Raw genomic sequence first — 15,370 nt, 5'->3', positions numbered from 1 at the left:
CTCTGTGCTGACAGCAGAGAGCCCGATAATGAGTGAGGCTCGAACTCGTGAACTGTATCATGACCTGAGCCAAAGTCTGACAGTTAACCAACTGAGCCACCCAGGTGCCCCAGATTTAGAATTTTAAAGATGACAGTGACATAGTCCTTATCTTAACTGGCCTTCCAAAAACTTTAAAAAAACCTCATATGCTAAAATATCATTACCAAGATCATAGGCTTCACAAAGTTCTTGATTATTTCTGTGCTTCATTTTATACTTTCCTACAGTTGTAGTGATATTGATTTTGATACATTGTTTGGGGTTAATTTCCCCAAACCAAAATGGAAATGAAGGTAAAAGAGCTTTCAAACTAAAGATTATCAACCAAATCATTCTTGCCAGGGATGTAGGCCCTGTTCAATGCTTACTCACAAGGATAATCAAACTCAAGCTTCAGGTTTTGAGGCTGAGTTTTCCAGTTACAGTTAAATTTCACTTACTGTGTTAATGAGAATTAAGTTCAAACCTATCACATGAGTTTTAATTTTCTGTGACCTGATGCTACCTTCCAAAATGGTGCAATCTTTTAACTTTGGTAATCCAGAATTAGTCATCCACCATCCTGCAGTCTAATAATATGGCTTGTTAGTGGTACTAAAGCTTATGCTAAGACCCCTTCTACTTTTTTATGGGATCAACAGTGCAACCCAATCATATGATAACCATCTTTCTTTTTTGACTTTTTGTATACTTATGTTAAGTTTTCCTTTTTTAGAGTATAATTAATTTAGTCCATCTTTCCAATTAACCATGATTATTATCCTACTTTAAAAGCATATATTACAGCTAAATTGGTTAGAGACCTTGTAAGTTAGTTCCTTTATCTGCAACATCCAATATCCAATATCAGAAGATCTAAACTTATCCATACTTTCTCCACCTAAGACACGGAATCAGCAACAACTTGGTTTTTTTAGTGTAGAATATCATTAGAGACTAAAATCTGGATACTAAGAGTGTGCATATGAGTATAGATGGTAGGTAAAAATACTGCTGCATTTGCTATTGAGCCATTTTTTCAAGAAAACTAATAGAAATACATATGTTCTTACTTTAAGGTTAAGTACCTAATGATTTTTCAAATTCGACATAATATATTATTATGCTACATTCTTATTTTAATATAAGGTTTCACTAACTACAAAGACATTCTACTCTTTTGACACTAATTGGTTAAAACAAGCAGAAGGTTAGAAATTCATGTAGGCAAAAAATGATTTAAAAAACATGTATAGACATCATCAACCAGAGAAGGATTAGTCTAAAAAAACCAAGATAGAAACACAAATAGAAAGAGCTCTAATATGATATTGTAGCACAGTTTTGATTCAGAGGACTTTCATGTTGTCCACCAAAGGTAGATTCTGACATTTTTTACCTTATGCACATACATTATGGAATCTGCCTATCTTATGACCATTTATTATTAATGGTGACACACAGAAAAAAAATTGTTTAACCTGTGATTCCGTTTGTTTAAAAAGGCAACAACAACAAAAAAATCTAGTTTCATAGGGTTGTTGTAAGACTCTGAGATAATGTACGAAAAGTACTTACACCAAAGTGACTGTCACAGGAAATACACCCTCCAAAACAGTTACTATTATTAGGGAAATATAATATCAGAATCAAGATGATTTGTATACGGTAGGCTTTTCTATTATTAATGCTTATTCAGTTTTGTAGGTCAAATATTGGAGCAATACTAAAAAAAAAACACTACGGTAATACCCAGTGTTCTGGATGATAAGCATTTACAAATCATGTAATTAGATGAATGAATAACACAAAGTTGTAATATTAGGCTTAAAAATGAAAGAAACAGAGCAGTCAAAGGAGTTTTTTAATTTACTCTTAAATTTAATGATGATAAGATAAAACGGAAAAAAAGATGAAATAAAACAGCTGAAAGTAATGTTACAGACCTGAGGCCAAAATACTATCCAGGATACCATCTGCTTTTGTAAACAGATATAAAATGAAACAGATACAATACAGTTTTATTGGCCAGCGCACCCATTTGTCTCACAGTGTCTACAACTGCTTCTGAGCCACAAGGGCAGAGCTGAGTAGTCCCACAGACACCATAAAGCCTGCTGCTAGAGACTGAATGTTTGTGTCCCCACTAATTCTCATCTTGCAAACCAATCCCCGATGTCATGGTATTAAGAGGTGTGGAGCCTTTTAGAAGGTGTTTAGGGCTTGGGAACCCTCATGAAGGTCAGACTATGACCCTTTATAAAAGAAATCTAAGAACTCCCTTGACACTACTGCCATGGGAGGACACAGTGAAAAGATGGTTTATAAACCATGAAGTGAGTCCTCACCAAACACCAAATCCGCCAGTGCCTGGATACTGGACTTGCCAGCCTCCCAAACCGTGAGATACAAATTTCCGTTGTTTATAAGCCACCTGGTCTGTGGTATTCTGTTACAGCAGTCTAGACAAACTAAGACTACCACAAAGCCTATAAATATCTATCGTCTGGCCCTTTACCAGAAAACTTTGCCCTCCCAACTATGATGAACATTTTATAATAAAAATATTTGCAGTATGTTGTTAAGTGCAAAAAGGAGAACCCAAAGCTATGGGAAGGATGATATTTCATGAGTTTTTTGTATGTGTGTCTGTATGTGTATGTGAGCTGACAAAAAACTTTATATATAATTCAGTACTGATGGAGACACCAGAAGTAAATTTTTTTTGGTGTTTTTCTGTATTTTCCAAAATTCTATAATGAATGCATATTAATTCTGATATCAGATTAAAATGTACTTTTTAATAAAAACAACAAAAGAGTGGAGAGATATTTCTCTGTTGCAGCAGAGAGAATTTTATCTTTGTAGCAAAATTTTTACAGAAAGGTAGATAGAAAACTATTTTAGGATTTGTGGGTCATATGCTCTCTCACAACTCAACCTTGTCATTATGGTTTGAAATCACTCATAGACTAAGTGAATAAACGTGACTACCTTCCAATAAAACTTTATTTACAAATATGAAATTTGAATTTCATAAAATTATACATCACAAAATATTCTTCTTTTATTCTGGTCATTTAAAAATGTAAAAACTATCCTCTACTTGTGGGCCACCCAAAACTAGAATTGATATATACTGTGGCTTAGATGAAACAAATGTAGTTATTAGAGGAGTCTGAATTTGTTCCATATGAATTTAAAATTGTAGTACAATTCCATTAAGAATTTTAGCATTTGCCCTCAATGTCTCTCACTTCATTTTTTTACTCTTGTGGAGAAGTCTGCAATGATGATATTTTTTATTTTCTGCCTACTATTTTTCTGAGTGAAGGATGTTACTACAAGTGTTTAATCTATTAGCATCAATGTATAATAGTGTCCTTGTGTAACAGATAAAATGCTTTGCCACCTAAATCTGTAACAAAATAATTCACACTCCACTGTATTTTAGACATGTGAGACCTGAAGTCCACTTTTCTTATTCTGACATGACGGTTATGCACTGGTATTAAACAAAAAGCTAGACTTAAAATACCTGTGATACGTGAAACACTATCAAGTCACCACATGCCATGATCTGTAGTGCAACAGAGCAGCATGCAAAGTGTGATGAGAACATGACAAACACTCTCTGTTGCACCTACTCAACTCTGCTGCTGTGACGCAAAAGCAACCACCAGTAGTATGTACAGGAATGAGCACAGGGGTTGTTCCAACAAAAGTATTTATGGACACTGACATTTAATTTCATATCATTTTTATATGTCGTATTTTATTTTTCTTTTGCTTACTTTCAACCACTTAAAGACAGAAAAACTAGCCTTGGCGCCTAGCCACACAGACAGGTGTTAGTAAGTTTGCTAATCCTTGTACTAGAGAAAAGAACTAGGGCCACCAAAGACCAGTTGTAGGAGAGCAGAATTAAGGTTTTAAGGTTAACACGGGGATTATTACTCATATTTTACTGGTCCTTAAAAATAAAAACAGCTACTTTGGGAGGTAGTGTGCGCATTTCATAGAAAATACGGAGCTCAAGCTATATGGCTATATGGTAGAAATGATGAAAAAAGGATTTGTGAATTGAGATGATAAAATCTGCTCCTTCCAGATACTGCTTTCACAAATAATTTTTACCTATAATTTACCTCACTATCAACTCTAGGTTAATGTTGGTAGTTTCAAAGGAGACAGAGATAGAAAGAATTAGCAGAGGCGGAGGGAGGGAAAGACCTAATATATAATACATAATAGGTGTGGTTTGTGTGAGAAACACTGCACAAAGTCAATCAGCCAACCCATACTAAAAGAAAACACCTGGGACTGACATAAAAAGATGGGCAAATAAATGTGCATGGGTGTGTTTTAAAATAAAATTTTTAAATGTAAGTACGTGTTCATTTTTGAAAATAATGATTTCTGGCTTTTTGATTAACTGACCAACCACTGATCCCAATTACATAGAAGGTTTCCACTAAATACATTTTAAATCGTCATCACATTTTTTTTTTTTTACCTCATAAAGTGTGTTGTATGTGGTGACAGTCACAGTGTTTGTATGCAACATCAGCCTTTCTCCAAGAAGAGTGAAAAGACTATGAGTATGCATAATTTCCACTTTTCTCCTGGGGAAAAAGGGGGAAAGAAAACAAAGCACTATGAAATACATTTGATTACCTAATCACATGACTTTGGGTTTAGAAAGTACAATCTGTTAAGCAGATACAAAATCATACAAGAAATTATTTTTACTAACTTCCAACTGCAGTAAAATAACATTTATAACACAGCTATCTTCTAAAGTTCCAAAAACACTACTCAAACACTCCTCATATAAAATGTGAAATATGCAAATTATAAATATTATATAAATGTTGACAGTTATTATTTTCAAATTTTTAATGAACTATTTAGGAGTTATTTTTATTAAGTTTAAAACTATTAGTTTTCCACTAATACAGAGACCACAGAATTTTTAAATCCTTTCTGTCTAAATTTAAAGTCTATACATGTTTGTTTATTTATTTATTTATTTTGAGAGAGAGAGAGGGAGGGACAGAGACAGGGAGAAAGAGAATCCAGAGCAGGCTCTTCACTGTTAGCACAGAGCTCGATGCAGGGCTCAAACTCATGAACCATGAGTAGACCTGAGTAGAAATCAAGAGCTGGATGCTTAGCTCATTATTGCTTGTATTTGTGGTCTGCCATTGGATTTAAAACCAAGAGACAGAGAGAGAGAGAGAGAGAGAGAGAGAGAGAGAGAGAGAGAGAGAAACACACACAAAAAAACTTTCTTAATTACTTACTATTGGCTCAGTTAACTGTCCTTCCCACACCAAATCCATAAATAGAATAGAAGGCTGTACTCAGGGTTTCCTACAACATTTAGTTCTATCTCAGGGAATTGCTAGGAGCCTCTCACTTGTGTCACTGTCTTCGAATTCAAGATCTGGATCCTCTTGGCTCTCAGCCCAAGGCATTTCATTTCTTACCTGGATTTGCTATTGTTCCCTATTCAGATCTGGCAACACTGATATAAATTGGGTATTCACCAATTCTTATTCCTTTCTTCCTGAGAGCACAGCTATACTATCAATTCCAGCCTCTTTTACACTCAGGTGTGACCATTTAACTGAGTTTTAGCCAGTGGAATGTGAGCAGGAAAGTCATGAACCATTTTCAGGCCTGGCCCACAGAAAAGCACTCATGCACGTCTTCCATGCTCTGTCTCCAAGGCAGAAACACAGGAGCCACACGACGAAGACAGGGAGGACAAGATGGAAGCAGCAGCCCAGGTCTCTAAATCACAGCTTGCAAGAAAGCCACCTACTGTGGAACACCCATTTGGATTTTCAATGAATAGGAAACTACTAGTTTGATAAGCAGCTAAAATTGTGTCTGTCTGCTGCAGCAGCCATTGTTACTTTAACTAATACAGAAATCAAATAATGAACCATTTATCTGGGTACCACTCACCTGGAAATCCTCTCTTCTAACATCAGCCTCCAAGCTCCACACTGTACAACAAAAGACACAGGGCAGCTGTTTCCCCCCACCTAATTCTCCTCAGTCCAGGGAGGGAAACGGCAAAATAACTGAAACCCAAGAGCTTAGGCACATGTTTGTCTTGTGGCTGTGTTTGTGAAACACTTAAACACGACTGAAAAAAGGTCAACTGGTCATTAAAAAATTTTTAAAAATCAGGACTAATGGATATTATGGGATTATAGAGGGGAAGGCTTTAAGTATTTTCCAATTCAGGCGACACCCAAGGCAAGGACGACTTAAACTTTCATTTGCTCCCTAATCAAGAAAGAACAAATGCTAAAGTGTATTCCTTTATATATCTCTCTGATACATGAAGCTGGTAAAAGTTATCCAAATTAGGCTACCTGGAATAGCCTAATTAGGAATTTACAATAATCTCTTACCTGCACCAGTATAATTACAGCTACTAAAGAAATTCATGCCCTTCTGATTATCTTCTATAATGTAAATTTCTATAGAGCAGCTATATTCTAGCCTTTTGTGAGGGAATTGAAGTATCCTCCGTATATACCAGAGAAGAGATGGGTCAGCTTCCTCCTGCAGTTTGCTTTAAAACAATGTTTATCAATAATTTTTGCTGCACAGCACTGAAGAGACAGCCAAAAATGCCATCCATTATCTCAGGCAGAGTGTGGGTGAGCTATACTCCCCATGATCCCCACGTGACTTTGTTTCCCACAGAATCCCTAATGAAAGACCCAACTCAATGCATTCTGCTCAAGAAGACTTCAATAGGGCATAGACGAGAGAAACTAAAATTTTGAACCTACTTAACTTTAAGACCTAAACAGACTTCAGGCTTTAGTGCCTATTTGCTTTACCCTTTGAATTTTATAGGATTTCTGTCCATTTGGATTAAGAATGTAATCTTTTTTAAAAAAAGAGTAACCTTTTAATGTCATACAAATTATACATTTATTAGCTTACTAACATCCCAATGAAAATATAATCCAATTTTCTTCTTCACAAAATAAACAAGCCTTTTTTTTTTTTTTGGATAGTCAAAGAATACTTCTTGTAACAAACTCAGACAGTATGTTGAAACAAGACAAAGGTAAAAGAAACCCATAATTTCCATAACTCAGAGAAAATCATTATAAAGTGTCAGTTTATGTTCTTCTAGATTAATGACTATGCATATAAATATGGTGATAAATAAATACAGATGATATCAATATGATGAAACTAATTCTGTATAAGGTAATTTATACTTTTTTTCCTGTTATCCTGTCTTGAATTTTCAGTCATTAAATATAATAAGTATGCAGCATATTACATCCATTGATGACTGTTGACATTGATGCTATTTCCAATTTTTTTTCTACCATGAACAAAACTTTGCCCTTTTAGGTAAATCTTTGGGTATATATCCATGACTATTTACTTAGAATAAATTCTTGTAACTGAAATGATGGGTGTTAAAAGCTTTTATACTTAATTTTATGAGACTCTCTGCAATTTATTGCCTCCAAAAATATGTACATTCATACTTGTACCATCAAAGTGTAAACGCATTTTACCAGCAGCTTCTCTCACCAACATGAACATAAAATTCATGTAAGTATATAATTTAGTAATTATTTGAAAACCTTATAGAGTCATGCAATTATCATCAATTTCCAGTTCCAACATTTTCATCACCCTAAAAAATTCTCTTGTGCCTTGTAGTCAATCCCCACTCCCATCACTAGCCCAATATAATAATCACTAACTGCATTCTGGAGATTTCATATGAATGAAAACATGTAACACGTGCTCTTCTCCATCAGGCCTCTTCCATTTAGCATAATGATTTTTAGGACTCATTAATGTCATAGTGTGCATCAGTAGTTTGTTTCCTTTTAATTGTGCATTGGTATTCCATTGTATGGACATATGATACTTTGTTTATCCATTCACTAACTAATGGAATTTTTGATTATTTCCAGTTTTGAACTATTCTGGATAATGGTATTAAAAACATCCATGTACAAGTCCAGTTGTGGACATATGCCGTCATTTCTCCCAAGTAGGTACGCAAGCATGGAAATGCCAGGGTATGTGGTAAGTGTTACATTTTTTAAGAAATTAGAAAACTCTTCTGGAACATGGCTAGAGCATTTTACATTCCCATCAGCAATGCATGAGAATTCAGTTAGTTGTTATATGCTCTGGTTATATGTTGTATGTTATGGATTTATACAAACCAAACTATTTTCTATTTTGCTTTGCGATTTCTTTGACCTAGGGGTTCTTACTATCAAGCAATTTACCAAAGCTCTTTCTGCTGTTGATTTCTTACTTAATTTTGTTGTGGTCAAAGAAAACATGTTGTTTGATCTCAATTCTTTTAAATTTATTGAAACTTGTTTTATGTTTTATAGCCCAGCCCATTATATATTCTACACTTAAAACAATTTGCTGACTGTTCTATGAATGTCAGTATACTGTTTAATATGATCTTGAATAGGGCTGGTGAAAACAGGCTTACATTAACTTGTAGCTATTGAAGGGGAATGCTTCTAATATTTTACTACTAAACAGGATGATGGTTACTTCCAAGTAGACAGGCCTTATCAGGTTAAAGAAATCATTTTCTGTTCCTGCTTTCCTAGGAATTTTGATGATGAATGGATACTGAATTTTACCAAAATTGTTTGTATCCATTTGCGTAATTACATAGCTATTCTTCAGTGTGAAGGAGATTATATTAAAGGATATTCTGATGTTAAACTATCCTTACATTCAGCATAAAATTAAAAACCTAGGGGGGAAAAGGCAAAACACTTTATTTTTAATTTTTAAAAAATGTTTTATTTATCCTTGAGAGAGAGATAGACAGAGCATGAGCGAGGGAGGGGCAGAGCGAGAGAGGGACACAGAATCCGAAGCAGGCTCCAAGCTCCGAGCTGTCAGCACAAAGTCTGACGCGGGGCTCAAACTCACAAGCCACGAGATCATGACCTGAGCCGAAGTCGGACGCTCAACCGACTGAGCCACCCAGGTGCCCCATCACCTTTCTTTTTTCAATATAAATATTTATAAGTTGCCTCCAATAATACTTAGGCCAACTCTCAGAAGTGTAAATACACAAAATTCTCAGTTTTGATTCTAAACACTTTATAATGTGTACAGTAATTTCTTGTTATGAGTTATTTACAATATGTACATTTCCATTGTATTAGTTTGATTTTTATCAGTGATTTCTTAATTGAATTGTGGGTGACAAGTCATCTTTATGACAATTTATTTACATTTTGGACAATTTTATGACTTCCACTGACAAGTTTTATATTTTTGTGTGTGTTTGAGAATAATGAATATGCTAATCAAGCATATTTTTAGTTTTGAGTTTTAGTTTTACTTTTAGTTTAGTTTAGGTGTAGTTTTGTTTGTAGATCTTTTATATCCTTGGTTAAATTCATTCCTGGGTATTTTATTCTATGAAAACTTTCATTCTTTTTCCATCTCTTAACCTCCTTTCTTATTTGTCATCTTTGTCTCTTGATGCTACATTCTGGGTAATTTCTTCATTGCTATTTTTCAGCTCACCAATTCTTTCTTAAGTTTTATCTCATCTAACATGTCCATGGAGCTAATTTTAATTACTACCTTTTAATTTCTAGAAGTTACTGTGATTTTTTTAAAGCTTCATGGTTTGTTTTAATATTACCTTGTTTCTTAAGAATTATTTCTCCCATTATGTTTGATTTTCATTTTTGGCATATGAGAATTTAACTACTTTTGTGTGCTCAGCTATACATCTGAAAGGATTTCTGTTGTATTTTATTCAAAATTTCTAAGTTTCTAGTAGTACAAAATATTTCAGGGTATCGTTTTACCCACTATTTTTCTCCTATAAGAATTCTTATTCACATGTTTAGTCTCCTATATTCTTTATCTTTACTCTTTCTATTTTTGGACCCATGCTTTGGGAACTTACAGTTCACTAATTTGGATGGACTGGAAAACAAATCATGAGCTAACGAGGCAGAATATCATTTTTGGTTCCCTACTTGAATCTTAAATGCTCTTCTTAAAAATAAAATTCAAAGATTCCACCATAGCCCCCTCCACTAGTTCTATTTCATTGAGTACATAGTTTGATGACTCTCTTCTTATCTCCTGTCTCTGACTACTAGCCTTTTTTTTTTTTTAATTTTTTTTTTCAACGTTTATTTATTTTTGGGACAGAGAGAGACAGAGCATGAACGGGGGGGGGGCGGCAGAGAGAGAGGGAGACACAGAATCAGAAACAGGCTCCAGGCTCTGAGCCATCAGCCCAGAGCCTGATGCGGGGCTCGAACCCACGGACCGCGAGATCGTGACCTGGCTGAAGTCGGACGCTTAACCGACTGCGCCACCCAGGCGCCCCTCTGGCTACTAGCCTTTAATGAGTTGCTATTTTTCTTTTTCACACAGTTGAGGTCAGATCTCACTGCTGTGGGTTTTACATGATGGGATCCCTGCAGGTGCTGTAAGGTAAAGAACCGCCTAAGATAACTGATCTGTAGTATAAAACCTAGCTTGTCGTTAAGTCCTGGAGCCAGCATTGTGGCATTCCAATATTCCTGCACTCCCACAAATTCAAGGACAGGGAAGATTCAACCCATCATTTCAGATACTTCTTGGCCTTCTGGTGGTCACTTACATAGAAGCCAATGTTAACACCTCTCAGGAGGGAAGGGGGTGCAAAGGAGAGAAAGTAAGAGGCAGAGATCTTTGACAGAAAAATGATCTCTCAAAATTTGCTGCTTTTTAGTCTTTTCTTTAGGCTTCTAACATAATTCTTCAGCTGCCTGTCATTCCCATGGGAGAGAAAACCCCTCACCAGTTGTCTGGTTTTCTCTGCTGCTACCCCAGGTACACATAGGAACCAACATTTGCCTGAAAAAAAGCCAATAGGTTAGATGTTGAAAATATATGGGAAGGAAACTTCTTTCCACCTCTCATACTCCCAGAACCTACATCACTACTTTTTGTTAACAGACAATTGGTTCTGCCAGAAAAACTGGATAATTTCAACTAGTTGAAAAAGAAACCATTAGGTTAAAACAACTGTCAGTATATAACTCTCAGGCCTGTAGTCAACACTACACACGGCAAGCTGATTCATTTAGAGTGTGATTAACTTGGAGAATTCACCCAGAAATTACAGGGTTTGAAGTTAAGACATCAGACAAATATACTTGGTTGAGAATTTTTATTTCCACAATGAACATTCAATAACATAGGCTTTTAAATTTTTATAAGCTAAAATTATCATAGTTGTATTACAGTACAGCCGTTTAGGCATTTTGATCATCTATTTTAATGATCTGTTAGATTCTGTTCTGAGGATAACTATAATCAGACCACTTCCATGAAAGAACAGTTTGGCTTTCTATTGAAGCATACACCCAAGTTAAGTTTTTCAGTTTTATATAGCTTTTTATTTTGAAAATTTTTAAAATTTACAGAAATGTTGAAAAGATAGTACAGAGAGTACCCATATATTATTTACCCAACTTCCCCATATGTTAATGTCTTATCTAATCATGATACATATGTCAAAACTAAGAAATCAACATAAGTATAACGTTTTAACTAAACTACAGACTTTTATCAACATTTTACCCGTTTTCCCTAATGTCCTTTTTCTGTTCAGGACCCAATCCAGAATACCACCTTTCATTTAGTCATCATATCTCCTTAAACTCCTCTGCTCTGCAGCAGTTTTCCTGTTCCTTGTTTCTCATGCCCTTTGACAGTTTTGCAGAGTATTGGTCAAGTATTTTGTAGAATATCCCTCAATTTGGGGATATATGATACTTTCTCTGGACTAGACTAGGATTATTATTATTACTTTTAGAAGAATACCACAGAGATGAAGTGCCTTTCTCATTACATCATATCAGGGAATACATGATATCAACATGATACAGAACTGTTGATGTCAGCCTTAATCAATAGGGGAAATCACTGCCAGGTTTCACTATCCTTTGGAAAAAAGCCAGCAAGTCCATCTCACACTCAAGTAGAGAGGATTTATTTGAGTTCCATCTTCAGGAGGAAGGAGTAGCTGTGTATATATTATTTGGAACAGACTTCTCAATTTTAATGATGGATATCAAACCTATCTTTACTTCAGCTGACAAAGTATATAGATTATCTCACAACATACATCCCAGGCACTTGACAGAAATTACAAACTAGGCATTGCAAAGGACCAATGCACCAGACTTCAGTTTAGCTTCATTCATGGACCCAACTCAGATTCACTGCCAGACACAAATAAGACACTGAGTTTGGGTGACATTTCATTTCTTAACAGTTTTAGAGACGATTTTCTTAGGTTTTGAGGTATATAATCAAAGCCTTTACAAACATTATTTCCTCCTCCCTAATAATTATGTGTTTTATTTGTTTCAAATCTTGAATAATAGTAATAATATAGTAGAAATACTTATCTACTGATCTAAATGATACTAGTATTTCATGTTTAAATTTTATATTTAAGATAAATATCTTACTATACTTAAGATATGACCTGTTTTTACCAGAATTACAGGTTAAATTGCACCTGTTACCTTTTTGCCAAATATTCAAAGCATCATATTGCAATGTACTGTGATTAACTCTTTTAAATCTACCGTATCATTTATCCTTAAAACTCGGTGAGAAAGGAGTATAGTTTTACTCATGTAGGATAAAAACTGAGGCTCAAGGATATTTCCAAAACCATTCAAAAAATGTGTGGCTAAGCCAGGATCCAAACCAATGCAGTACAACTTGACAGCCAATGAATTGTATGTATGTATGTATGTATGTATGTATGTATGTATGTGTGTATATATATATACACATATATATATACACACATATATATGTGTGTATGTGTATATATATATACATATATATATATACACATATATACATACATACATATATGTATATGTGTGTATGTGTATATATATACACATATATATGTGTATATATACGTGTGTGTATATATATATATACACATACACACACATATATATATATATGTGTGTATATATATATATATGTATGTATGTATGTATGTACATGTACCAATTCCCCATAAGGAGCCACTGTTTGTAATTTCTTGTTTCTTACATATTCTACTAGATTTTCTTAATGTAATATAGGAACTATTATATACTTATATCCTCTTTTTTATACAAAATTAAATCAAATAAACACTTACCTATACTATTTGTTTTTAATCATGTAACAATTTAGTTGTGATATCAATATACTGAGACTTAACAGTTTTGTTTTACAACTGCATGGTATCTCATTTAATGAATAAACCATCTTTTTTTAGCAAATCCCCTATTAATAGAAATTTAAGATTTCTCTTAACCCTTACAAATATAAACAACACAACGAGTACCTCTGAAGAATCATTATTTCACATGTGTACAAGAGATAAACTGCTGTGTTAAAAACTATATGTATTTGTAATTTCAACAGACATTCATCAAAATTAACACTTCACTCTAAATAGGACTATACTAATTTAAGTTCTGACATGCGAGAATGCTTGCTCCCCCCAACAATCTTGCTAACAAAGACAGGATGTGGAATTTTGAGAATTCTGTCAATCTAATATGTGAAAAATTATGTCTTACTTTAGTTTTAGGATATATTTCCCTTACACCAGTAGGACTCCCTTCTTTTTAAATATTTATATGCCATGCCTATTCTCCTCTATAAGCTGACCATTCATGTATATCCTTTCCCCCTTTTTCTACTAGGTTGTCTTACCAGTTTCTAGGGAAAGTTGTACAAAATGATCATGTAAAATTCTTTTAATTTCTTCAGTTTGTATATTAATTATGGAAATTATATTTTATACATTCATATTTTTGTCCTTTATTAAGTTGCTTAAGGATGACATCCATTTATGTCATGAGCTTAAAAAAAAACTAGCTTTTTAAATGACTTTTTATATCCCAAATCATGATATTCCTACTTGTCTATTTATTAATTACTTTCTTCCATTTATTTGGTTATTCTTTTCCTAACTTAGACATTTTAATTATTTTTCTCTGTATTTTCTTTTTATTGCTGTATAACTATGGATATTCTTCTAAACACTTCCTGGGCTGTATCTCATAGGTTTGTGAAAGTTTTTTTTTTTTTTAATTCTGCTATTTGTCCATATAATTGTGGGTTTATTTCTGAGTTTTTTGTTCTATTCCACTGATCTATGTGTCTACTTTTTATGCCAGTACCATACTGTTTTAATTACTACCACTTTATTTTTTTTTTTTACTAAATGTCTATTTATTTTAATTTTATTTTAAATGTTTTATTTTTGAGAGAGAGAGTGCAAGCAGGGAAGGAGCAGATAGAGAAGGGGACAGAGGATCCAAAACAGGCTCCGTGCTGACAGCAGCAAGCCCGATGTGGGGCTCAAACTTATGAACCGCAAGATCATGACCCAAGCCAAAGTCGGATGCTCGACTGACTAAGCCACTCAGGCACCCCTATTTATTTATTTACTGAAAGAGAGAGAGAGAGTGAGTGAGAGCATGCACATGCATGCACAAGTGGAGAGGGGGCTAAGAGAGAGGGAAGGAGAGAATCTCAAGCAGGTTCTGCGTTATCAGCACAGAACCCAATGCGGGGCTTGATCCCATGAGATCATGACCTGAGCCAAAATCAAGAGTTGGATGTTTAACTGACTGAGCCACCCAGGCACCACTAATTATTACCACTTTGTAATATAACTTGAAATCTGGAATTACAATACCTCCAGTTTTATTTTTATTTTTCAAGACTATTTTCCATACAAATTTTAGGACTGTCTGTCCTAGTTCTGTGCAAAATGCTATTGGTATTTTGATAGGGATTGCATTAAATTTATAAGTTGCATTGGATCATACAGACATTTTAACACTATTTGTTCTCCCAATTCATAAGCATGGAATGTCTTATTTCTTTGTGTATTCTTAAATTTCTTTCATCAGTGTTTTATAGTTTTCAATTTTTTTTAACATTTACATATTTTTGAGAGACAGAGAGAGACAGACGATGAGTGGAAGACAGGCGGAGAGGGAGAGGGAGACACAGAATCTGAAGCAGGCTCCAGGTCCTGAGCTGACAGCACAGAGCCTGACATGGGGCACGAACCCACAAACTGTGAGATCATGACCTGAGCTGAAGTCGGACGCTTAACCAACTGAGCCACCCACGCACTCCTGACAGTTTTCAGAATATGGATCTTTCACCTCGTAAGTTAGGTTTATTCCTAGACATTTTATTGTTTTTAGTTCAGTTGTAAAAGGAACTGTTTTCTCAATTTCACTTT

General features: G+C 34.6%; 1 protein-coding gene across 11 annotated transcripts in view; it reads right to left on the bottom strand.

Moving 5' to 3' along the window:
• NBEA (neurobeachin) overlaps positions 1 to 15,370 on the bottom strand; it is a 689,522-nt gene that overhangs the window by 488,095 nt on the left and 186,057 nt on the right. For all 11 annotated transcript variants that reach the window (XM_045473789.1, XM_045473805.1, XM_045473824.1 and 8 more), the window contains one exon: positions 4,538 to 4,646. In XM_045473789.1, coding sequence (XP_045329745.1) covers positions 4,538 to 4,646 — 109 coding nt within the window. The remainder of the gene's footprint in view (positions 1 to 4,537; positions 4,647 to 15,370) is intronic.

Source organism: Leopardus geoffroyi, chromosome A1 (assembly GCF_018350155.1).
Source record: "Leopardus geoffroyi isolate Oge1 chromosome A1, O.geoffroyi_Oge1_pat1.0, whole genome shotgun sequence".
In the NCBI taxonomy this organism is placed as follows: domain Eukaryota; kingdom Metazoa; phylum Chordata; class Mammalia; order Carnivora; family Felidae; genus Leopardus; species Leopardus geoffroyi.
Note: the sequence above shows the minus strand (reverse complement) of the source record. Positions and strands in the feature narration are given on the sequence as shown.